The 26,240-nt window shown below is 32.8% G+C and overlaps 2 protein-coding genes across 6 annotated transcripts; one reads left to right on the top strand and one right to left on the bottom strand.

The window, feature by feature from the left end:
• Positions 1 to 380: 380 nt before the first annotated feature.
• nSMase (neutral sphingomyelinase) lies at positions 381 to 6,443 on the bottom strand. The gene is made up of 6 exons (XM_023174381.2): positions 6,234 to 6,443; positions 5,997 to 6,170; positions 5,763 to 5,946; positions 4,166 to 4,323; positions 3,806 to 4,108; positions 381 to 2,071 (listed from the first exon to the last, which is right to left on the bottom strand). The coding sequence occupies exons 1-6, from the start codon at positions 6,269 to 6,271 to the stop codon at positions 1,759 to 1,761; spliced, it is 1,170 nt and encodes a 389-aa protein (XP_023030149.2). The 5' UTR covers positions 6,272 to 6,443; the 3' UTR covers positions 381 to 1,758.
• Positions 6,444 to 7,333: 890 nt separating this feature from the next.
• Positions 7,334 to 25,269, top strand: LOC111518042 (gem-associated protein 5). 5 transcript variants are annotated; one of them, XM_074182737.1, is made up of 16 exons: positions 7,334 to 7,489; positions 7,622 to 7,800; positions 8,961 to 9,090; positions 9,142 to 9,373; positions 10,093 to 10,825; positions 12,302 to 12,502; positions 13,587 to 13,832; positions 16,550 to 16,721; positions 16,807 to 16,981; positions 17,044 to 17,250; positions 19,041 to 19,228; positions 19,458 to 19,629; positions 19,674 to 19,994; positions 22,900 to 23,047; positions 23,453 to 23,716; positions 24,268 to 25,269. In XM_074182737.1, exons 2-16 carry the CDS (start codon positions 7,628 to 7,630, stop codon positions 25,088 to 25,090), a joined length of 4,185 nt encoding a protein of 1,394 aa, XP_074038838.1. In that variant the 5' UTR covers positions 7,334 to 7,489; positions 7,622 to 7,627; the 3' UTR covers positions 25,091 to 25,269. The 5 variants fall into 5 exon arrangements, with proteins under 5 accessions (XP_074038838.1, XP_074038837.1, XP_074038834.1 ...); XM_074182736.1 differs by having other exon boundaries at positions 8,961 to 9,373; positions 19,695 to 19,994; XM_074182733.1 differs by having other exon boundaries at positions 8,961 to 9,373.
• Positions 25,270 to 26,240: the final 971 nt, after the last annotated feature.

Genomic DNA, 26,240 nt, shown 5'->3' with positions numbered 1-26,240 from the left:
ATCGAGGGCTGTAATATAAAAAGGACCTAATAAGTTTGATGAACTGTTTTCTCGGGTTTCGCTCCGTGTTCTGTGTATTTTATCCTCATAAGGATTATTTTCACAACGTTCCGGAATTGCATTAACGTGGAATAAACTTTCTGAGAAAGTCTCTTTTCTTCAAATGGATTTGTCTCCAACAATTCAAATCCAATGTGAATCGCTACTTTCGCGAAGGCACCGCTATTAGGGTGCTTTGAGGATTTTTCTGTACTACTTATGTTATGTTCTTAAAAAAAATGCAGATAGAGCTTATGACTAGTTGGAATTAATTTGGTTGTTCAGGTGCCCCTGATTCATTTGGTTACATTTTCTGAAAAGGTTCAATATACATACGCAGATCCATGTAACTGATTTCGTTTATTTAATGAAAACAATAAAATTATTATCCGATTGTCTTCAACATTATCAAGACGTTTCAGCAAGATCCTACTTGTCATATTCATGTGTAGCTGAACTTGAAACAGCTACCAAACAGACCACATGAATATGGCGAGTGGGATCTTGCCGAAACATCGTGATAATGTCAATGACGAACGGATGTACACCCGTGATGACAATTCAGCATGTGATACCATCTGTACAGCATATATTCACATTTTCAATTTCATTCAAAATACCTGATATAAACACTATTCATACAATTTTTGAGTAAGAGATTTATGGCCCCTAGAAATTAATAAATAGAAAACTATCAAAGACGAAAAGTCACATTTACGAATGAGCCAGAATAAGAACTGGATAACTTTGTAGCTACTTTTTCAGAGGAACTGAATAAAAAACATATGCATATCATCTCACACAATTTCTACTGAGAACATTTACTGCCAAACAAATGGAATGTCTTTCTTTCTTGTGTTTGTATTATTGTTGTTACTCAGATTTGGTTCATAATAAAAAGAGATTCAAATCAATTAAAACCTGATTAACAGGCAAGACCCAGATTAATAAACTGATCCATGCTAAAGCATAGTAACTGAATGAAAAATGGAATGTATGCACTCTTATACATGCTCTGATTGGGCATATTTTCACAGGTTCCGGAGATAAAGCATAGTAAAAACACAGTATTTATTCTTATTTTTACATTTTTCTTGCTTGAAAAGTAGAACTGGAACATCTGACATAGAGCTGCCGGACTGAGTCATTGCCGGTGAGAAGCCCCTCCCTCAAGATGTGCAGTAGATGTGTTATCTCTGTTATCAGTCTGTTAGATTATTCGAGCCGTAAACATCCAAATTCAGGACCGTATTCAGTTAGTGATGGCGTTTAAAAGTAAATTGCATAAACATATTGTCATACACCTACCCAAACTTTATGCAGATACGATTTCTCCCACCGGTCACGACTCAGTCCGGTAGCTGTAGTATAAATCCAAAAACAAGGACAAGATTAAGTAGACTGGCTTACTTCATCTCCTTTCTCGACACTTGTTTCGCCAACTTGGTTGACGTCTTCACGAGATAAAACTGTTCTACTTCATCCCATGAAGACACCAATTTGGTTGGTGAAGTGCGCTTCGAGAAATGTTGCAGCTCTGGTGTTTGTGAACAGTGCTTGTTTTGTTTTTGTTTTTACTCATTTGATTACAAATCAATTTTTGCATGGAGCTGCTATGAGGTAATCAACTATTTAGTTGTACAGTAAAATAATGAAAATAGTGACAAACTCGTCCTATCGATATAATACTTCGCACAAATCTTCTGCAATAACTCTTAGTCATGAGTTTGTGTGCTTCTTTAGCGACATTTCAATTGCCAGTTTTCCTGCAAGTACTCCATGTTTTTCCATTTTGTTCCAAATAGTTGCCATGAGAAGACAGAATGTGATCAAGACAACGATCAAAGCCCTAAGGACATTGAAGACAACAAAGAAACCTTCGGGGGCATCGAATATGATAGAAACCAACAAGACAATAAACAAGATGATAGCAAAAGTAAAGTACACTATTTTGTGGGTAATTAGTTTATTCAGGGCGTGGTCCACTACGTTGAGGCAGTCTTTCAGAACACTCTTGAGATTCTCTTGATCCCTGAAAAAAAAAAACAAATCACTTTGAATAAATATATCACCCAATAACGAACAATTTTAATTTTTTTTGAGTGATGAAATTCGAGCATAATTCATCTCTTTGCAATTCATTATAAATTACTAAACCAGCATCCTTCAGAGACCTATACAAAATTGAATATTTTGTTTGTGGTTTGCTGGAGTTACCTACATATTCCGCAATATACACAGTAGATATATACAGAGTAGATATTCCTTATCTGTTTCTCATTTAGGACCTCTTATAATTTGTTTTCAATAGTTTTGAGGATTGAGAATTTGTTTTCTAATAGAGTACTGCAACGAAAGTTTGTTACCCAATAACCATAAATTTCCCTTTGATAGTTTGGAAACCACCTAAGAAAATAAGCTTTTTGTCGCAATACAAAAAGTAGTTGAAAACTATGAACTCAGTTTATCAAATATATCACTACACTTTCCCTGTAAAAACATGTTGAAAAGAAAAAAGGTTATATTTATGTCAGCGTGCCTCAGGGTTCCTTCCTTGGACCATAAACATTCCTTGTTTATGTAAATGATATTGTCGTTAATTTCCCAGACGTATTCATTTCTATTTTTGCTGATGAGTACCTAGCATAAAGTAGACACTCAATTAATTAAATAACTCGTTACTGAGAGGGGTATATTTTTAGAAGAGATCATTTTTCTTTCGTGTAATTCAATGTTTATATGAAAGTAGCTGTTTCGAGAGGGGTTTTTCTTCCAGTTTGTGTCTGAAAGTTACTATTTTGCATGATTTTACATATCTTTGTAAAGAGATTATTTTAAAATCAATTGCTTTCTTCCTTTCTTTGGAAGATTCCCACATTTTTTTTGTATAATGATGAAGCGTAAAGCCAAGGCCCTTCTTTTCCAAAAATTAATTCTCCTAAAAATATACCCCTTTCAATTCAAATTAGATATATAATTTATTATTTACTCAATGTCTGAAACTATATAAATGTTTTTGTAATTGACCTCTGCTACTATTTTTTCTCACTAATGTCTATGTGTATTGTGGAAATAATTAGGAACGACTTACAGCAACAACTGCAGTTGCTGAGATTACGAGTTATAATCTTCGTTCTCGCACATACCACAGACGATACTTGCGGCAGTATAGGATATTCACGTTAAGAAGAGAATGACGTCACAAGATGACAAATTTCGGCGTTGCCAACATATGCACTGTTTCAAACTTTAAATTTTTTTTTGTAATGTTGATTTGTTTTATTGCTATTAACCTTACTATTAACTCAATTAGTTGAACTACAAATTTGTTGAGACTGTTTCGACAATGCTTTAGGCATATTTTCTTATCAAAAGAAATGATTAGCTCTCAAAAGAAAAGAAAGACTGACAGTTTTTGATTTTTTTTCGATTTGAAAACGTCTGAAATTTTACTATCAGTTGAGCAACTTACAAAATGAAATTTTACTAGTTTCATTGCTATTGAACGCATTTCATTGGGAATTTTAATGTTGTTATGTTGGATATACAAAATTACCAAAAATGACGTCATTCTCTTCTTAACGTGAATATCCTATAGTAGACTAAGAGCTTGATTTCATTTGATCATGGCCTACCAGCCTGGATTTCATTCTCTCTAACTACTCATTAAAAATCATTAATATATAAACATCGGAAAAACATAGATTTCTATGAGGCTCCGATGAAATTCTACATTTGATAAGTAACTTGTTCAATGTTTTGTCACCTAGAAAAGCTCTCAATAGTTTTTTGACTGATCTCTAGAGTTGCTTCTATTGCTTCATGATCAGAATAACTGCAAGACTGATGAGGCACCCGTTCAGGTAAAGGAACTTTATAACTCTTCAAGTCCACTTGCAACCTTGAGCCGGGATGATACATGATGTAGTCTATTCTTTGGCCAGGGTTTTGCCTACCCGAACATCGAGGAGTGTAGCTGTTTTTGGGATTTGCGAAGGTTGCACCCTGTTCTTCTTGGATATCAAAACTTTCAAATGAGTCCACAAGACCAGGTACTGCCAGCATTACTCTGAAAAATATTTTAATGAATGAGCAGAAATAACTAACCCAGGACTGCTATTCTTGCCTGTACGCAAGGTCTCCTGGTTCGGTGTTCAAATCTCCAGCTAAAACCGTTAAATCGGCACTCTGAGAAGTGAGCATAATAAATTGAGCAGTATCGTACGCCTGTAAGATACGATGAGCTTCATATTCATCACTGTTTCGGTTATATTCCGCATGTAGCTAAAAATGAATTATTTTAAAAGCTATTGTAAGTTTTTATCGACTTTTTTTAGTTATTTCCTCCTTCCATAATCTGAGAAAGACATGAAAATTGTAATGGAGAACTTTATACAAGTGTACAAAGGGCAAACTTTTTAGTTTATCCCGAATTGTTACTGCATACATTCAAAGTATTTTTCACCAAGAGAAATATTCTATTCATCAATAACTTGTATTCAATAATTTTGCCTATGAAATGCATATTTATATGCCCCAATATAATACTAATATTTATTTCTCATGTTGAATATTATACTATTTTTCAAAATAGTATTTTTCGTGAAGGAGGATCCTGCTACGAAAGATTCATAAATATATAAATATGGCTTTGATATCCCAACCTCTATATGGTTCAAGTCATATCTAGAAAATCGAAAAACAGTTTGCAAAAACTACATCATCCAAATTGAATGATATAGTGTTTATTGCAGGTTGGTTCCCATTCTGTACTTAATGTATGTAAATGAAATAAGCATAACCTGTCAATATCTGGAAATGAAACTTCCTTCACAGATGATACAACACTGTTTTGACACAATTAGGATCATGAATCACTCAAATGAAAAATCAATACTGATCTAATGAAAGTCAAGAATTGGATACAAATCTCCTGACACTTTGCATTAAAATTACAAAGGCAAACGTTTTCCCTTTCAAATGCGAACTGTCTCAACATATTATTAGAGAAAGATCTTGTGGTAAAAAAATAGTTTCTTAAGAACTGACATTGACAATACTTCAAAATTTGATCACCACATTATAATGTTGAGTAGAAAAACAACATCTGTGAGTTTTGCTGTAAAATGACTCTTGGGTAGAGTCCCACCTGTGATAAAGAATAGAATTTTGGGACTCATGTAACAAAACCTTTTTCGTAGAATTTTAATAATCTATTTTCAATTTGTCACACAGTGAATCGAAATAAGAATTCCATGTGATAGTACAATTTATAGTGAAACCAAGCATTTTTGTATACAACTTTAAGATCACTATTTCTGCATTTACAGACTTTTCCTTAGTTTTTACTTGTTGGCAGATAGAGACATCTCATTGCCCAAAGTTGGAAAACAAAACAGCTCAGTAGTACTAAAACCTCTAGCATATAATAAATCCATAAATACAGTTTCCAAACACCAGAACTGCATCATTCTTCTCGACAAGAGTTGGTGAAACGTGCGTCTAGAAGAGTGGTGAAACGTGCGTCTAGAAGAGTGTTGAACTTCTGATGTTTGGAAATACTACTTGTTTCACATGGCCAATAATAATTCAAGCAAAAGTAAAAAATAGAGAATGAAGATTGAGGCAACATTGTTTTAGCATATGTGTAGATTTAAAGGAAACTTTGTAATTTGTGTTTTTCACCACTTTTGTATAAACAGATCATTTTATATAGAACTCACATGAGCAGTATAGACATTTATTCTGAAATTGTTTACTTTCATTGTGCACAATCCTACTCCTTTACCTCCGAACCAGTCCCCATGATGCAACTTGTGAATGTAACCATTTAGAGACCATTGGTGAAAAAATGTTTCCTCAAATCGATGTCTAGATAAAATACATACTCCTGAGCCAGTTACTCCGCTAAAAAAAAAGACCAGTGAAGGAATGTATTTATAATAGCCAATGTCTACCTGTAAAAATAATGTGAATAGGGAAATACTCCAACTACTTTGTCCCTAATTAAAAAAAAGTCTCTGTCTGTCCAAACTTCCTGAAGACAGACTACATCATAGTGACTAGTTGCTAGATATTCGGCTATAGCTTGCATCCGTTTTTTTCTATCTTTGGAAACCACTGCTATGCCCCTAGGAATAAACCGATATCAGTTCAAATTAAAGACCTAAAGCAACTTTGATTAACCCACTAACCAACAATTCAGTGTGAACACTTTAAATTCGAGACTCATTTTAAAAACTTGTATTGTACAAAAATTGTAAAAATTATTTCGTATGCTATGTCTAGATATTATATCGCATGAGTATGTCCTACTTCAACATAATCATAAATTTTTAATTCTGATTATTATTATCAGATTGTTTCATTATGACCAATTGCATAAATATTTACTGTTTCGGTGTTGCCAAGAAGATACTTTAATGTCATAGTGAATGCGTCTATCATAGTTCAACTGGAGATTTCAGCTCAAAAACGGGAACAAAATGTAAAAGTTTTGAATGTAACTATAAAAAAGAAATTCATTGTGTAAAGTGTGTGCATGTATTGCGTTGGAAAAATTTGAAGAATTTCTAGGACATAAGCTGATTTTGATAATACAACAGAAATAATTCATTGAAACCCCTAGCTTGAAATAAATCTATTGAAAACACAAAGTTTCTTTAGTTTTATAAATGACACATGTTGATCGATCAACTCTTTTTCCCGTTACAGGAGATTATATCATATGAAATCGTGCAAGAATTTTTTAATGTGACTGTATGATCTTCTTGATTGTATTCATTCATATAACTGACTATTCCAATACATGTTCATGTCTTATGGAAAATAAATATTATTATTATTATTAGAATATCTGTAATATACGTTTTATAATTATTAATTGTTGAAAATGTAGAGAGATTATTATGTTTCTTACATTTCATGTTCTCAAAACACATTTCTCCAAAGTAAAAGATAATCTTTAGTGAAAATTCCGAAAATTGAAAGTGAAAAGTGAAGTTTCGGGAATGTTGTTGGTTGTAGACAATTTTCTGAACTATTTATTCTTTATCGCTTGTAATCTAAATTTTCAATGTACTAAACAAAATCTTTGAAAAATCATTTTGATTTTAAATTTACAATGGAAAAACATGACCTTCGTTTAATTTCGGCGTGTTCCTGAATTCAAGAAAAAACTCCGAATTGACCAATAGACAAATTCAATAAACCAATGAATTTAAGAACACATCGTTTTTTAGAAATCAGTGCACTTACTCTCTTTGTCTTTTTTATTGTCGTTGAAAAAAGAGAGCAAATACTTGAATTTGACCGTGACAGATTCGTTAAGTTGTATAGGTTATGTTCAATACTAAATGTCAGCCGGTTTGATTTCTTCAAAACTTTTTTGAAAAAGTAAAAAATAAAATTCAGTTTGTACAGACTCAGTGTAACGTGAACTTGATTTTCGGTAAGAACTTTCCAAAATTTAATTTCACGGTGTAAGTTAGATTCCTTGTCAGATGCATATAGGCCTATATATATATATATGTATCTATCTAAATCTGAAAATTATATTTTTTAGATTTTTTTTCTGTTCTAGAAAAAAATGAACTCGCTAACAATACCTCCATCTCCAAATTGGTACGAAACATCGATATTGGCTTGCTCGCTAGACAACACTGTAATCTATGGATCAAAAAATGATCTTGTGATAATAAAAAAAACTAATATTGATGTGCCAAATCAAGTTAAAATAATTCCAAGGGCGCATTCGGAAAAGTGAGTTGAAATAATCAGTTATATGCTGTCAATTAATGTCATACAAATTCAAGGGTACACACACATCTTTTTTTGTAAATATCACTACAAAAAAGTGATCAGAATTGAAACTTTCCATTTGTTACTGGTAAAAACTTACCTTTCATGCACATATATATTTTGAGTAGCCCTCAATTCATAATAATATTCTTTGCATTTATGGGTTTTTACTTTACTGGAATCAAAAAACTTTTTATGATAAACTAAATAAGAAAGGTAAATGATAAATTTGTCCAGAAAAGATACTGCCTTCGCTTTGGAGCAGAAAGGACATATAACATTTTGAATTTACCTTGAAATTAGTGAAATATGCAATTTTCATCAACTTATTGTTTGAATACCTACTATACATTTTCTTACTCCAGTATATTTATATGCTTAAACTGTTGGTCTAGGACTTCAGTACCAATTTTGAAATAATTTTTTTCATAAATTTATAAAATATTTGCCTGTTTTGTTGATACATTTCTTTTATCTGCCAAAAATTACTATTTTTTGCCAAAACTGAGTAGTTAGAAATTTCAAATATATCATTCATGAGATTATGCTGATTGTACTACGTTGCAGGAATCCTATTTCAACTTCTGTAGTTTTTATTTCATTTTTTAAATTTAATGTCTTGCTGCTGAGAAGTCATTTGACTTGTCCATTTCTTCAAAGTCTCTGGAAAATACTGCGATTTCGTGGGTTTATTGCGTTTTTGTCCCATCTTTTTGTGACACCATCCATCATTTGACTCATTATATGAGATGAGATTTTTTGTGAATGTAGTTGGACATTTTCTAGATATTTTACTACTAGAGTTTTAATAGTATAATAATAAACCTCAAATTTTTTTTTGTAACAATGATAATACATATTTCGTTCAGAAGGATGTTGAGGGAAATTTTTAGTAGGCCATTGAAAATTCCATTTTCATTTATGATATATTGATTTTTGTTTACAATCCACCCAATTCACCATTTGATGGTATTCGTTTAAATGTCTTATCAAATTGATATGAATACACTAGTATCATCTAAGATTGCAATTGAGAAAAAAACAATACAATAAACAAAATGATCATCATTTATCAGCCTCTCTCCAACAATACAGTACTACTAATCTGGTTATTTTTCCAGAATAGTTTCAGTAGGGGTAAACAAAAACTGGGGACAACCATGCAAGTTTGCAGTTACCGCCTCAGAAGACAAAATTGTGAAAGTATGGAATATAAACACTATGAGAAAATACTCTTCTCACAGCAAGCATGTAAGTCAGATTTCAAGTAATGTGACATCTTTAAAAAATGTTGATTTTCAGCTCAATCACGGTAGGATTATTGGAGCAACCTTTTCTGGAGACGAAAAAGTCATCAGTGTGTCTGAAGATGGTGTAATTGTTGTATGGAATCTATCAGTCAATGTGACTACTGTTCTCCAGGATTTACTGGGAGTCAGATCGAATGTCACTTGTATTTCGAGTTGCCCCCATGCAAGTTGGTTGCTGGCAGTGGGTTTGAAGAATGGATTGGTTATTATTGTGGATGTTAGAAGTAAGATATTTTTTTTTATTGGATATTTCTTAAAAATCCTTTATTTTCATAAACTTGAATGTTCGAGTATTGGTGCTAACTTTGTAATTTTAGGCAGTTTTCTCACAAAAATCATTTAAATAATCTACGTAATTGGTAAAATATGATGAGCTAACCCTGTTGCATTGGTCTCCGTTTTACAGCCCTATTTTGTTGTTCAGATGTCCTCTTACTGGACATGTGCAGTGAGTAGCCCTGTTATTATTCTGAGCTGATCCTGTGATGGAGAAGTTTTTGAGTTGAGTTTCGATTCATATTCCACTTGTGAAAGCCCACCTCTTCCAAGAAAAATTTTCAATATCTTTCCTACTCAACAGTCTGGACTTTTGATGTTTTTCTCTTCAGTGAAAACTATTTCATGAAATTTTCTAATTGATTTGGCCGTTATGAAAAGCAATTTCCTTACTAAGAGTTAACCAGCTCTGGCAAATATTTCTTCTTGAGAATATTTTGGAATAAATTATAAAGACCTTGAAGTTATATGTATCTGTCTACTAAATTATTTTCATCTGTTATACAAATGTCACTTTTTTGTGATTGCTATTGCAGTCTGAAGAAATTGTGAGGCCTGTAATTCTGGATTTTACCATCTTAGGTTATTAGGGAATCCTGGATATTAATAAATGTTTAAGAATTTAGAAAAAAGTGATGTCTGTTTAATAAACATTACATCATTTTAGGAAATGGACGAGTATTGTATAAATTGCGTGGTCATGAAAAAATGGTGTTATCTCTATCCTGGTGTCCTGTTCCTTTCAACATCTTCCCTAAAAATCCAATGAATAACATTGCATACATGGATAAAAAGGAATTACCCAAAACTGAACTTCACAAAGCAGAAGTAGAAAAACAAAAATTGGAAGATTCATCAACAACATCAATCAATTATGAAGAAGCTAGTTCTAGTGATCAACTTCAAAGTAGTAACCTTCCTGGTGCAGCAGATAACTCAGCATCGACGGAAGATCTTGAAGGGAGTTCCGAGGTGGCCTCAAGGACTACTGAAATTACTCTGGTGACTTTATCTTCGAGAGATGTCAGCGCAGAATTAGAAGAAGCGACAGGGGATGGGAGCCTTCTGAATCTAACTAAAGAAGAAGCAGATGGAGACGAAAGACAAGCTGCTATGGCAGATCCTGAAGAACACACGGCTGGCGGTCCGGACGATTGTCTAGTTTGTAGTACACCAAAAAAAGCTACAACTGTTCCAACAATCACTGTCGATCCAGTAACTTCTAGCGGAGAGATGGACAAAAAAGTTGAATCGCATATGGTAGTTTCTCCCGAAGGAATTGACCCTCAAAATCCAAATATTCAAGAAGAAGTTTTTCGTTACGAATCAACAGAATCGCATGGCAGAGAGGAGGAACAAATTCGGAGAGAATTTCTGTTAGCTTCATCTGCAAAAGAAGGGTGAGTGTGACATAACTTGGTTTTCACAAGTCATTCTTGTGTATTTTCTTTTGTACCTAATGATGGGTAAGTTCTGTCCATCTTCTTTTTATCACCCTTATTTTCAATTCAGAGCGTTCCTCACTGAGGTTTATTTATTTATTTATTTTATGTATATGTAATCTACAGAAAATTTCCATTAATTGATTACAATTTTAACTGTAATTGAATTTAGTGAGCTACAAAATTAATTAATATAAACAATGATATTAATAGTATAAGTTTCTAAGAGTGAATATTATCATTATAATTACCATCATGCTTGAAAAGATTCTCAATACAATTTTATATTCGGAAATATCTCCTTGATTCAAGTGAGATTTTCAGTAAACAGTTAACAAAACTGCAACACATGTTTTGCTAAACAACAACTTTCTAAGGCCTGTTCATAATAAATAAATGTTTAATTAGTGCTTTATATAATCTAACAGTTTGAATCATATGTTTTTCTACCTATTTGATGGCTAATCATTTTATCAGAGTACAGGAATAGTCTAATTAAAAATTAAAACAATAGAAAACTGATTTTCTAAACCCATTTGAATGGACATGTGATAAATCAAAATTATCTGTGATTACATATCAACTAATTACCAATTTTCACATCAGAAAAAAGATTTAATAAAGTTGAAGTATTCAGGTCTACTTGGCCATTCAGTGAATTTTCCAAATTCTTAAATCTCTTGATTTTCGAGAGATGAAGTTTCAACCCTTTCTCTATCAAATGTAATGCATCATAGTCACAATTAAACACATGCCCCACTGACACATTTAAGAAACTACTCCTATGCTTTTTTAATCTCTGGAAAAAGGTTCTTTCGTTTGGTTAAAATAAAGTCTCTGGCAAGAACTATAAGTCTTCCATATGACATTCCAACAAACCAACTGTATTCAATTACAAAAACATTTTCTTTAGAAGAACGTTTCGTAATAGACAGACTCAAAATTGCTTGTTTACTGATCAATAAAAAAAATCTGATTGCCTGATCACATAAAAAACTTGAAATATCTTAAAATTCAAAAATTATTAAAAGAAAATATACTTCAGGAAAGAAACTGGGATAAATAAAATATATTCTTTTTGTGAAAAACCAATTTCATTTTTTTATTTACTGATTTCTCAATTTAATTGTTCTAAATTGGTGTGATAAGATTCGTAAATAGTCTTATATCAGAATAAGTCTGTCTGACTATTCATGCTATTATATAAAAATCATTTATATATGTGCATGTACATTTATGTGTATGTATATATATGTGAATGTATATGTGTGTGTATATGTATGTGTATATGCATAACTTTATTATTTTCATAGATTTTAGTTGTTGTAATTCTGTAATAATGTAGATTAAATTGAAAAAAAAAACTTGAATACTCCTAATCAATCCGACATTGAAGTTTTAACTTTATTGTTCTTAATGATTTTGTTCTTCCAGGAACGTTTATATTTGGAGAGCTGGTACTGATGGTAGAATGCAAACGTTTTTTAAACTTCCCAACAAAACATCGAACCGTAGATTCAACAAAGTCAAATCGGATAAGATATGGATCACTCTGTGTTGGATTGCCCCCACTTTACTATTATCCTCTTCAAAGTGGGGCGAGCTTTTGCAGTGGAATCTACCAAAATCCATGGAGTAAGATTTTTTTTAATCAGTTCCAAAAAACTCTTGTTTATACAGGAATGAATAAATATACAGTAGAAAAAACTAGTTAGATCATAAGGCCAAATTCGAATGTGTATCAGTAATGGTTTGAAAATCAAATTATCTGAAAGAATAATTTGTCTAGGCCAGTATCAACTCACCTACACTGATATTAGCCAGGGGAGTAGTTGTTTTGTGATAGGTGTTAGTCCATTAACCTACAGTGTAGGTGAATTGAGATTGGCTTGAACGAATTGTTCTTTTAGATAATTTGATTTACTGCCAGTCTTCAAGTATGCCCCCTTTTTATATGCGAAGTTGGTTTGAAAAAACAAAAATTGTTTTAATAATGATAATAATTTATTTTCCCGAGAAACACAGAATGTTTATGGCAGGGAAAAAAACATTAATTAAAAAAACTAACCATTACTGATTTTTTTAAATAAGAATTGAAGTTTATCAGTTTTTTTTATTATATTTTTTGATAAATTATTACAAATATGAACATCATTATAAGCGCTGAATAAATAATAAGCAGAAATTTCTGATATAGATTCAAAGTAAACGAATAAATACACAAATTTTCAGTTTAAATGGTTGCTACAAAATTAAAAGATTCCTCGGTTTGTATAAATTCACTTTACCTTATTGCTATGTTCATCGTATTTTCTTTTTATAGAATAACTTCAATAACTGGCGATTTTCTTCAGTCAGAATATCATTAGACCACGAGAGAGTTGGGTCAATATATAATCCCAAAAACTCAATATAATTGCTATATTTCATTTTCCTTACTAATAATTCACTTTCAATCAACGGGTTTGTCATTAAAGAACCATTAGTAATGAAAATAAATGAACACTTTTATACATTTATCGTTAATTTATGCAGCTAGCCTCACCTAATTTTTTCAATACTTTTAGTCCAAACTGATATTGAGTTTATGTAAACTGATCCTTGTAAGACATCACAAGAACGTTTCCTTTATATAATTCTCACTGTATTCCATATACATGAACTGTTTTTTTTTTGAGGAAGTCTCTCAAATAATGTTTTCCTGACTGTCATTTTTCAGCAAGTCGAGGCACATGTCAATTATTCATAACGAACACAGTCCAAGGCTGTTTTGCATAGCTGGTCCAATGGAAACGTATGATGAAAGCAACTGGTTAGATTGCCAAGGATTGAACGCTTGGACTGTGGGTCAAGAACGGATGTTACTGAATACGGAGCTGTCCACCAATAAAACGAGGTTAGCTTGCTATCCCACCCTGGCAGGCACAGTGCCTTGCATGGAGCTTTCACCTTTAGATCCAAATAGGTAAATATTATTATTTTTTTATCAACAGAAATATAGGTGAACTAGTAAAACCAAGTGAAAGCAAGATTTTAAAGTGTTTTGTTCATTCTACGATTTATATTAAAAACGTTATTACTTCAAAGTTGACGTTCATATTTTCAAAATAACCTGAAATAGATGCTCATCTCTAATATTCACTCTTTGTTCTTTTATTTTGCAGGAATGTTTATGGTCTTTATGTTATAATTTAACAGATGTAATCGGGAAATACACTTTTTTTTCTGAGTGATTTTCCAAGGATTTAATAATACAAATGCACAATTAAAACAAATATAAATTTCTAGTTCAAGTGAATCTCCAAACTCGCTAGCCGAATATGTGCAGGTGTGAAATGAGGTTAAAAGACAAATTAACGCTGAATGTGACCTTCATAAATCAATCCTAATTTTTTTTCACTGATTAATTCTTCAATTTTTCACTCAGGTGGAAACACCTCACCCTTGCCTCTCATGTGATACCCGACGGAAAAACAACAAGTAATCCACCTAATAATAATAATAATAATATTTATTCAGTTGACGGATGACATTGAGTATGTCAAAACGTGTACAAATACAAAATTAAAAATACAAACTCCGTGCACTTAGAGGCACAATATACAATTTACATAGATAATATAATATATAATAGTCAAAACCTAAAATAATGTAAAAGTATCGTTATTAAAATCTTCCTAAAATGTTACACATGTACATGGTCATAAGTTATCATCCATATATTCTTTGAGAGAATAATAGGATTTATCCAGGAGCAACTCTTTGATTTGATAGTTATACTGTTTTTAGAGCCAGATTTTTTATTGTACTTGGAAGTTTATTGTACATTTCAATGGCCATAAGGCTGGGACATGATTCAGATACAACTAATCTGTGTGTTGGCACTTCCAACTGTAGGGAATTTCTAGTATTATAATTCTTATTACCATAAGAGTAGGAAAACTGTTATATGCAATTTTACATATTTTAATATCTCATAAATGTATATTTGTAACAGTCAATATTCTGAGATTTTGGAAGATGAGTTTGCAACTTGTCCTTCTAGTAACTCCTGCTATATACATTATGGTTCTTTTTTTAATTTTGAGTATTTTGGAACAATCACTAGATGCTCCCCAAGTTATAATACCATAGGAAATGTTACAATGAAAGTATGCATGGTAATACTAATAAGTATTGTCTGAGAACAACTTTTGGGTTCTTTTTATTTCATCAGATGGTTTATTAACTGTGGCTTTATTACTTTCCTGAGTTATCAATAAAGATGTGTCATCAGCATACATAATGAACTGAGCACTATAAAAATCATTTACATATATATAAGAGTGGACCTAATATAGAACCCTGAGGAACCCCGAGGGAACAATTTTTTGATTCTAATTTATTTCTGCTAACCCCTACATAGTAGTATCTACCCTCTAAGTAACTTCTGAACCATTTGTGGGTTATTACCCTGATACCATACATTTCAAGTTTTGTTAGGAGAATTTTGTGATCTACCAGATCAAATGCCTCACTTAAGTCTATGCCGCGCAGAAAGCTGAGGTAAAACTATCAGGTGCCTGTGCAACATTTTCCTGCCTCAGTTTTCTGTGTGGCATCAGCTAGGTTAGTTGTTTTCCTGTCAGGTAGCTGCCACACGTACCTACAAAATCGTAGGTTCACATGAGAGGCAAGGTTAGCATTTTCACCTAAACTTGAATATGTCATATGCACCTCTCTGGAAGATATTAAATTATTATTCTGACTCCCACCCAGGAGTATGGGTTTGTAGAGTTGTTTCCGGATTTTGTCTGCAGGAGGCGCAGTGGTACATCCCACTAAATCAACTGCAGATAGAGCGTATGACTAGTTGGAATTGATTTTGTTTGTTCGGGACCGTTAGTTAGGGAAGCTATAGATTATATTGAGACGACCCCTCGATATAGAAGGCCCCGACACTCTGTGTATCGAGTGAGACCCTCATATCCTCCGTTAATGGATGAACAATCTTTTCACCCACCCACCCCAGCCATGTAGGGGTACACCTTGAAGGACGGTACGCATGTCTGAGGACCTTCATACCGTCAACCCCAAAATCAATTGTGCATCATTTGTCCTTCTGAAAAACCCATTTCATAAGGGTAAGGAAACCAGACTTCAACCTGTTTGAAATCAATATGATCAATCGGTGTTTGTTCGGTTTAGCTACTCTGTCTGAAATGACCCTCCCTGTATTGACAAGGAGCTAGTACTCCAAAACCTATCCATTTTTTCATAATTAACTACGTTCAAATTCGCTTTTCTACAGAATAATTGAAAAGTGCAAATTGTTCATTCGAAATCTAGATGTGAATTTCTTTAGCATCGAAATACTGGGACTGATTTCTTCATTGAAGCCCCATATTGCACATTCTAGCTGATAATTGACTCTTTATAATTATCAGTTTTAGGTCATTATGAGTTCTTTAGATTGTACTGAGTTTTTAGACTTACCTCTACATTAGTTACCTCTCTGAGGTATTTGTAAAGATGGCTTAAATAAATAAATAAATAACTTCTCAGAAGATATTTCCCTGATTATGATCAAATTTGGTACTTTCAATAGCATCAATACAGTAATTGAGTTGTACCATTTTAATACACCTAAAATCTTTTATGTGTAACTGTTGAGCAACATACCAATTGTCACTATATTCTTAGGTTAGCGATGGGTACAGGAGACGGTATCGTTAGGATTTGGGATTTGAGTCGTCCCCACATAAAAAATATCACTATGACTTCTTTTCACCAGAAGATTCAAAGTAAGGTTACCGCTCTGGCCTGGCATCCTAAGAAAGAAATGACGTTGGCCTTTGGAACTGTAGAGGGCAGGGTGAGTCACATTTATCCAACTTTTTTTTTCAATAAATAAAGTATGGAAATGGTTGAATATGGCTTCTTTGTAAACCCTGTTCCAGATTGGATATTTGGATACAGGCAGCAAATCAAAAATACCTACGATTTTACCACATTTCTTCAACGCCCACATATACAAGATGGAATGGGCTCCGGTGAGCAAAAAGAATGAGTTTGGTTTGTATGCTATTGCCGATGGAAGTATAGCTTTGTACGATATAACCAAATCAGAAGAAGGTATGATTATAAAATAGCATTCACAAAATACCTTTCAAGATGTTTTTCTGTCCTTTTATAAGGTCCTTTGGAAGTCGATAAACCTGATAACGTCTTCATCTATTCGTTTTCCTGGAAAAAGGACTATTCGATGATGGTAGCTGCGACCAAATTTGGAGTCGTTTTGGTGTATTCACCTGACCTGAAGATTCTGTCTAAGCACTATTGTCAGGAAAGGGTTTGCGAGATCGTTTGGCATCCTAATGCTACGCAACCATACTTAAAACAAGGTAAGTAAATAAAGTAAATTCAGGGATGTATAATGTGCCATCAAAGTGAACTAATAGTAACAAATATGTTTTAAATGGACCATAAACGATTCAACATCTATCGATATAGAAGAAAATTTACACCATTCACCAGTAATATGGTATTAAAAAACTTAATGTTATCTCCACGAGATTGTAAGCTCAGATATAAAAAAATAAAAAACTGTGTGATTCCAATCTGCCCTCATTTAATGTTTCCAAAACAAACTTAATAATATCTTTCTGCTGCTTTATTGAAAGCATACCATTAACAACAAATGACGCAGACAAGGTGATTGAAAACAGACCTAGTTTTAAATTTTTGGGGGTAATTAATAACTCACAATAAACTCAAATTCGCCAATCATATTGTAACTCTCAATAAAAAGCTAGCTTCAAGGTGTTTTGTAGTGAGAATAACTTATAAGGAAATTGGTTTGTCTGTCGTTAAATCGGCTTATTTCTTCCTTCCTTCTGAAGAGAAAACAATCAGCAACTGAATTGCTGAATGTTTTCATTGTACAGAAAAGAGCTATAAGATTCATGTGCAACACCAAAAGTCGACACTCCTGCAAACCCTTGTTTGAAATACATAAAAATTTGACCGTCTTTGGAATTTTCATTATAGAAATAGTCTATTTGACTAACAAACATAATCAATCAATTAATCAATACTTTATTGTCATAAAGAACAAGGAATTCTTGTGGACAAAGTTCTTATATAAATAAAACACCAAATGCTAAAAGGTACAATTTGTCAGTCAACATATAATATAAAAATTCTTAACAATAAGAGAAAAAATAAGTAAATAAAATAAAAAATAATTAGATTGAAAGCTATCCGCATAAAATTCTTCCAAAATATGATACGAGCGACTACACAGTAAGAAGTAAACAGCCTTTTTAAAATTATCTAATGTGTTAATTTCTCTTATAAAATCAGGTAAGTGATTGAACATCTTGCAACCATTATAAATAATAGAGTCCTTCACTAAAGTAGAGTTCGGCTTGTGAAAGTTAATACTGTTTTGCTTGCGTGTAGGATAGCGGTTAGCCATATTGAATGTATTCAGATGTTTTTTGATCAGACAAACTGTCTCCGCTATGAATATGGCAACAACAGTATGTAGTTTATGCAATACAAAAAGTGGTTTGCATGGATCACGCGCCTTTGCTTTCGAAATGTATCTTATTTCTCTTTTTTGCGTAATCAGGATGCTTTTCATGACATTATTATTGCATACTCCCCAAAATGGGGAGCCGTATCTGAGATGGGATTCAATTACTGCATGGTATACTATTTTTGCAGCAGAGGATCCCAATTCCTGCGATATCATTTTTACAGCAAAACAGCCAGAGGTCAGTTTTTTATTTAAATTCATTGCATGCTCTTCAAATCTGATGTTAAGCGGTTAATCCAATAATTATGCCCTTCTTCAAACTGTTGACTCAAGATTACCCATACCAGCTTCTACTCTAGTCAAAGGCTCCTTATATTATAATGGTCTCAGATGTTTAATCACAGATGATTTGAATTTCGTGAGAATCTGTGATCTGCCCATGAGAGTTAGCTGCTACCTCAAACCCTCTAAGTAGTCAGTATATGTATATCAACCTCTTTTGTTAGAGAAACATTCAATATTTCCAAATTGACAACAATTTTCTGATTTCACAGAATAATTGTGACCTTTTTTTTGACTAAATGATCATCAGTAGGTTATTAAAACTTGATTCATTTTTTTGTGATTCATAAGATTATTATTTTATTGTAGCTAACTGGTTTGCAAGCATAACAAATTCCAAGAAAGTCATAGTGTACCGTTTCGACATCGAAAATGAAAAGGAAGTGATTCAAATTGTTGCTAAATACGAGGGATTTGGAGATTTGATCAATTCTATTTGTTGGAGCCCATATCATGGCAACCAGGTGTTGATTGCTGGTGATAGCGGAGCAGCCCAGGTTAGCATATTTATGTTAATTATTTATTTGATTATTTGTTCATTGTTTATCCTGCATACATATAAGTATAGTTCAATTACAAAACACGGTCCTACGAGTACATCTTTAAGGTTTTTCTTTCCCCAGTTTAGGCTTTCTATTTGGATTTGATACAATGCACATTAATTGCACTGGGTGCAATAACAAATAACTGTATCTCCTTATCTCCTTCCTAACCTTTTTTTTTCAGATATGGGATGTAGAAAGAAATGTAATTCTCTCGACTTTCACGAATTCTGTTTTTGAGGGAATAACGAGCGCAATCTTCAGTCCCGCTGACCAAGACTATGCTATTTGTAGTGCTAAAAACAGCACTGTGGAGATATATAAGATTTCAGAGTACCCACGAAAAGATCCAAAAGGTGAATTGTCAACAAATGAACTATACTAGACAAGAAAGAATTAGATATGTTTATTTCTATTTTAGAATTTTCAAGAGAAAAGCAAATTGTCTTGAGAGCATTCGAACCGGTTTCGGGATCCTCTGCAAGCGCAGAACTTTACGAAGAAATGCACAAGGAAAAGAAAATTACCAAGAGCGTTATCCTTCCCATATTCAATACTTCAAGATCATCGTCTCACGTCGTCTCCGATATCAGGAGATTAATGAAATGGAAAGAAAATCCTGAAAGTGTTGAACCTAGTGCTGAAGATCGCCGCCATCCTGACATTTTGGATGTTTTCGGGGCGAGTAAGGCCGATATGTTTAAGGTGATCAGTATGAATGGTTAGTAAACGTTTTTTTTTGTGAGTATTTTTAATATATGAAGTTTACATTAAATGTATATCATTGATCACTCTCATATTTCATTGTCATCTGTCGCTATTGAGTAGCTGATGTATATTTTATTAAAGTTGAGATTCATGATTTTTCTTCAAATTTAGTCACCTTAAGTAATTTATATTTTGCTGTGGGAGCATTCTTCTAGAATTTCGAGAAAAAAAATTAGGAGAGCAAAGAAGTGTATATGAGGTAGGTCAGAGAGGTCTAAGTTATTCTAGACAGGACGTGGTGTTATGAGGAAGTTGAAATATCTTCAAATGAAAATAAATTACAACTTTTTGATAATTACTAATTATGAATTGCTACCACTATTGACCAGAAAAACTCATTTGATGATTTTTGAAATTATAAGGACTGTTCTAGATTGTTTGGCAATGGCTCGCATTTTCTTCTGCAGGAGGAAATAAGCCTGAACTTTTAGGAAAGTTTATGTTGAGTATTTCTGTGAAACGAACTAGAAATTCACAACCTATTCACCAGCTGTCTGTCATTCAAATCATGCTTTTCTTATTCAAGAAACACTTTATTGTGAGATTTTCTCAACATAGTTTTTATAAAAACGCCTCATGTTTTTCGCTATACAATAGCTTCTTCAAGTGTGTCTTTACTTATTTACTAAAATACCTTTCATGCTCTGACATGCTCTGATGCAAATATATCATTCAGACATATACATATTTGGTGCAACATTACAATCTTCTGAAAATCAATTGTTTATATTAGAAATGGTGTAGCATAATACAGCAATACCGCTAGTATGAATTTGTTTAATTTGTATAGATATCTTTTAGTTTTAGTTTATTTTAGAACAATTCAAATTGTGAAAAAGAGGTTCCCGTAATAAGATATGTTTCTGTTTAAAATCTGTTTTTTTCGTTAACCAGCTGTCGCACCCCTACGAACAACAACCCTCAGAAGTCAAAACTTGTGGCTTGAACCACCGACCAACACGGCGCGGCGGTCGATTTGAGTGAGTGAACAAAGCACCCACGTCAAACTGACTGGCTACCGACCGAATAAATAAATGAATAACTGAGATACCACTATTCTGAATAAAATACGGACTTGTAATAGAAAACCAACTAAACTCGCAGATAAGTAATTGTCATAGGGCCATTTCAGACATCTTAAACCTCGTTTTTGTCTTTTTCAAAAAAAAAAACTCAATGCAATGTTCAATTTTCCATTCATAATTTTGTCTCAGTCTTTGTAAATGAACTGTGACTTCGAAAGTTCACGAAATTCATCTTTCAAGACTAAGGTCGGTAAGATAACGTCAATAAAGCACATGTCCACAAACATGTACTTTTTCTTATGCTAATCTAATTGAATAGCCTACTACTACAAATACCAGTTAGTAGGCTGATTGAATTCAGTTAATTTTTGACCACTGACGATTGATTGTGTTCGAAAAAAATGTTATTTGTATGGTAGTAGGGTTTATTATAATACAAAACGAGTCTATAAGAAGCCACATTTCTTGAAATTGTATGTGAATTGCACAATTACACTTCAATTGATTACACTACATGTCACTACTCATTATTTCTTAACTAAAATTGAGACAAGGGCTCGGATATTTAAATTAGCCCCTAGTATTTCCTTTGTTGATGCGTATTATATTTAGATTGACATTTTTGCAACTTTAGTATTATAATGATACACTTTGGAGTGTTTTTATAAATTACACATTACTTTTCAGAAGATTTTATTGTCAGTTTAAATTTGAAGTGAGCCTTTTCAGAGCGTATTGAATGATTCAGTCATATTTCTGAAGTTACGGACAAATCAGAAGAAAAGGCATATTAATACATTTCATAATTTTGAATTACATTCTCAAATCACAAGGAGAACATAGTAGGTCATGACAAAATGATTTAGGCTTTCGCGACCGAAGTTTTCAGTGTCACTATTTTTCGGGTTTGAACGCCGTCGATTTTTGGAATTTCTTCCTGACTGAATATTACAGGTATCAGCACACCAGAGTCAACATAAATATATTGTACGCAGCCGTAATTTCTCTAAAAAAAGTATTTGGGCATAATTATTGACAATAATTTTAATGGAACAATCGTGTTGATTATCTGATGAAAAAGTGAGGAAGCTAATATATAAATTTTACCAGCTGCGAAAGTTTCTATCAAAAAATATACTCATATCAATTTATAAATCTATAACTGAATCACTTTTTCGTTATGGTATTCTAGTGTGGGGAGCAATGTATAATAGTTCCTTGCAAAAACTGAACGTAATACAGAACTATATTCTGAAAATAATCTTGAAGAAAAAAACATATCACACTAATCTTATATATTCAGAAGATCATTATACTTTCATAGTTTATGTATGTATGCATTAAAAAAAACATTTCATAATTATGATCCCACAGTTTAGAAGTACAACAGAAGAATTGCTACCCACTCCAAAATTCAATAAAAATATTTGTCATCGCTTTTTAACTCATTCACTACCTAAAATTTGTAATATACTACTCCTAAGGATAAAACGCTCTAAACATAAAACGTTTTCTATAGAATAAAAAAAAATGTATCTTCGAAAATTACTTTGAATTTTAGAACAACATAGATACACTGCCACTAAATTGTTTCCTTACTCTCTGTACACAACTGTAATTTTATATTAATTAGTATTACTTTGCAGCATAACACAAGTGTTAAGTCACTTAAATGCTATTTTATACACAATCTTTACTTTATGTACTGCAATTACTGTCTTTATATCTGTCTCCCAGTTAGTGTTTTTATTCTTATTTTCTGTATTTTTATGTACTACTACACTTCTTTAATTGCTCTTGATTTTACCAAACACAAATTGTATTTCTTTCCAGAAAACATCCATAAGTCGAAGGGTAAATTCTTCAACAACACAGTTCTTTCGTTGTTCAAAGGAGACATAAGCACTTCCATAAAAGAGGCCATTGAGGAGAAGAGAGTGACTCCTTATATACTTTCCCTTGCACCGATGGTGTCACCAAAGTAAGCAATCGATTGACACATTCCCAACTTGATTGTTGTTTAAAACGACATAAGAATCATGTGGTTATTAAAATTATGATAACTCTTTCACTTCATTCAAGTTTTTTCAGAAAATATTGGTTATCATTTTTATTTTATTGGAAATTTCAGAATAAAGTATAACTTTTTTTGAAAAAAAAGTCTTTTTTGCTGTCCACTTCTGGAAGTTTCCCACATCTTTTGTTCAACGATGGAGAAATAGAAAGTCAAAAAGTTTTTTTCAAAATACTATTCTCTCCTGAAAATATTCCCTCTTCAGAATAATCCGTTTCATTCATTGAAAAATTCTAAAGTATTTTGATCAATATTCCTTAATCTGTGAACAGAAATAATAGTGAATCTGATTTTGATCTCTTTCTATTTCAGATTGTGGCAAACTGCCTGCGAAACGCTTGCAAATCAACTGCTCGAAGACACAGAACCGAATTATCTAGAAATTTGCACATATTTTTTGGCTTGCCACAAGGTAGACAAGGCGATCAACTGTTTATGTGATGCTTTCATGTTCCGCGAGGCTTTAGCCCTAGCCAAGTGTCGACTAACAGAAAACGACGAAATCATCACAGAGATAATAGAGAAGTGGGCGAAGAATGCCATGCACACCGGAAATTATGAATGTGCAGCTCAGTGGTAAGTTTGTTTGAATGTGGTTATAATGAAAATGAAATGAAAATAAATAGTTAGGTAAAAAAGGAAATGATATTGAAAATGTTTTTGGTTGAAAGAGGTCAGGGTTAAAAAAAATTACAAAAAATCAATTAGACGTTTCAACCCTTTGCTAGGACAATTAAATTATAATAGTACAATAATAAGAACTTATTATAAAATTAGGTTATATAATTACTGTGTGTGTGTGTGTATACACATATAGAAAACTTATGAACACATCAGGTGAATTATTTGCATAAAAACTTTCGTTAAAAATATGTTTAATTCAACTTTTCCATATGAGTGAAGTCTGTAAATTCGTAGAGGTATTAGGTCTAATAAAATAAAGAGATTGAGATGTCATTTTTATATGTAGCTATTTCATTAAAGTAGATAATGTTGAAGAAACCTCCATTTTTGTCACAATATGATATATAAAGTCAATTTCACTTCATTTGGGAATTATTTTTGTTGAATTATTATCGTTAAGCTACCATATCATGATTAACTTTGCCCCATTTCATTATTTTCAGTTACATATACCTCGGAAAATACGAAGACGCTGCTTCAGTCCTCTTCCGTAGGTCAGACCTTGACATCATAGAACTCGCAGTAGAGTTGGCCGAGAAATCTGATAATGAAGAGCTGCTTAAAGCTGTGCTCATGAGGTATGAATCCTTCAAAAATATGCGCAGAGATGAGAGAGAAGCAGCACTACCGACGAGAAGTGAACTATATCTACAGAAACAGAGAGAAAGTGCGATGGCAGGATCTTCGGGCTCCTCAAAGAAGCCCAAAGAGAAGAGAAAAGCTGCCTCTGGGAAAACAGACGAAAGAGCCGTCACGGAAACCGAAGACTCACGCGAAGCTGTAACTGAGACAGAGAGCTCCAAAAACGCTGAAACCAAAGAAAATAATTCAAAGACAGCTGTCTCAGTGAAGGACAACTCCGAAGATGTCGCTAAGGTAGTCACAGAAACAGACGATTCCATCAAGGCTGTTACAGAAGCAGAAACCTCCAAGGACGCTGAAACAAATGCAGAGAGCTCGAAAGGAGTTGTCACAAAAACTGACAGTTCGGATGGAGTCACTGAAGTAAATAACTCTGAAGGTACTGTTGAAAAGGCAGAAGACTCCAAAGTTGCTGAAACAAACACAGATAATTTCGAAGGAGCTGCGCCAAAGAAAGAGAAGTCCGACAGCACGAATACCAATACGGAGAACTTGGATGATGCTAATACGAAGACAGACCCCTCCAATAGCACTGTAGAGGGTGTTCCTGAAGAACAACTAGCCAGTGGCGACTGTTGTACCAAAACCTCGGCTGAAGAACCTCCAAGTAGTGAAGGAGCTTAGGGCAATACACCTTGAAAAAAAAAAAGAAACTACAGTCGTTTTACGTTGAAATTTTGTTGAAACCCTTCGCAGCTTTAAAAGCATTGTGATGAAATATTTTTTGTTTAGATAGTCGTAAAGTCATTTTTGTTCCATTTTGTTAACTTTTGAAGTTTGAATATATTTTTCTATTTTTTCAACTATCTCATTCATTTCTTACCTAAACAATAGCATATTTTTTTAACCTATAAACGGACTCCTTTATTTACGTTCTATGACAATAAATTACATTATATGAACTACAAATTACACTTTATGGAAAAACACCTGTCTGTTTTAGTAAGTTACTATTCTAGTAAAAAATAAGTATCCCATATATATTCTTTCAACATTTTCTATATCACATTGCTCCCTCTAGCAGGTCTTATCGCAGTCTGAAACTAACCCTTCTAAAATATGTATGATGAATGTCTTTTATATACTGTGAGTCGAAGAAAATGAAACATTCTTCTACATATATATTGAGGTTGATTTCAAAGAAGATAATTTAAAAATATACTCAATTGCCTTGAGTCAGCAGACTTGCACATTGTGTCTAGGAAGCTGTGATCACTGAAAAAAACTTTTGTTTAGCACTCATGATCTATGTAGAAATCACAAATCAGTACTTTTGCTTGTAACTACTGATATAATATTTATTAACCAATATTAATACACATGGTATATGTGTATTAATATTGGTTAGGTCAGTAGATAAATTATATAAAAACAAAAATGTGGAAAATAGTTCAAATGAACAATACATACAGGGAACATAGTCGAAAATATGTGAATGTATGATTATACTCAAAAACAAACTTGAACCTGAATATTACTGGAGTTTTTCCCAATACCAAACCGTTATTTTAACAACTCGATATGTGTTTCGATCACCAAGTGATCATCTTCAAGAGGAAGATCTTCCCATGCGATATCAAGTTAAATACTTTTTGTCTCTAATATCGTACCATTACACAGAACCCACATATTTCTTTCACTACATTCATAATATAATCCAATTTTTGGGAAAGAAAGTTTTTGGCTTTCTACTACTCCATCTTGATACAAAAAACAAGGATGAGGGAATCTTCTAAGGAAAGGAAGGAAGTAATCAATTTTAAAATAAGTAACT

This window comes from Leptinotarsa decemlineata, unplaced genomic scaffold (assembly GCF_025532065.1).
Source record: "Leptinotarsa decemlineata unplaced genomic scaffold, Ldec_3_MD MMD2_tig00026328_RagTag_RagTag, whole genome shotgun sequence".
NCBI classification, from domain to species: domain Eukaryota; kingdom Metazoa; phylum Arthropoda; class Insecta; order Coleoptera; family Chrysomelidae; genus Leptinotarsa; species Leptinotarsa decemlineata.
The sequence above is the reverse complement of the archived record's forward strand: the minus strand, read 5'-3'. Positions and strand labels throughout refer to the sequence as shown.

Bases quoted from the DNA above. Each gene is read 5' to 3' on its own strand.
- nSMase (XM_023174381.2), bottom strand. From the start codon at position 6,271: ATGAGTCTCGAATTTAAAGTGTTCACACTGAATTGTTG. The intron at 4,324-5,762 runs GTGAGTTCTATA...ATTCATTTTTAG, and splicing joins TAAATGTCTATACTGCTCAT to CTACATGCGGAATATAACCG. The intron at 4,109-4,165 runs GCAAGAATAGCA...AATATTTTTCAG, and splicing joins CCAGGAGACCTTGCGTACAG to AGTAATGCTGGCAGTACCTG.
- LOC111518042 (XM_074182733.1), top strand. From the start codon at position 7,628: ATGAACTCGCTAACAATACCTCCATCTCCAAATTGGTACGAAACATCG. The intron at 9,374-10,092 runs GTAAGATATTTT...ACATCATTTTAG, and splicing joins TATTATTGTGGATGTTAGAA to GAAATGGACGAGTATTGTAT. The intron at 10,826-12,301 runs GTGAGTGTGACA...TTGTTCTTCCAG, and splicing joins GCTTCATCTGCAAAAGAAGG to GAACGTTTATATTTGGAGAG.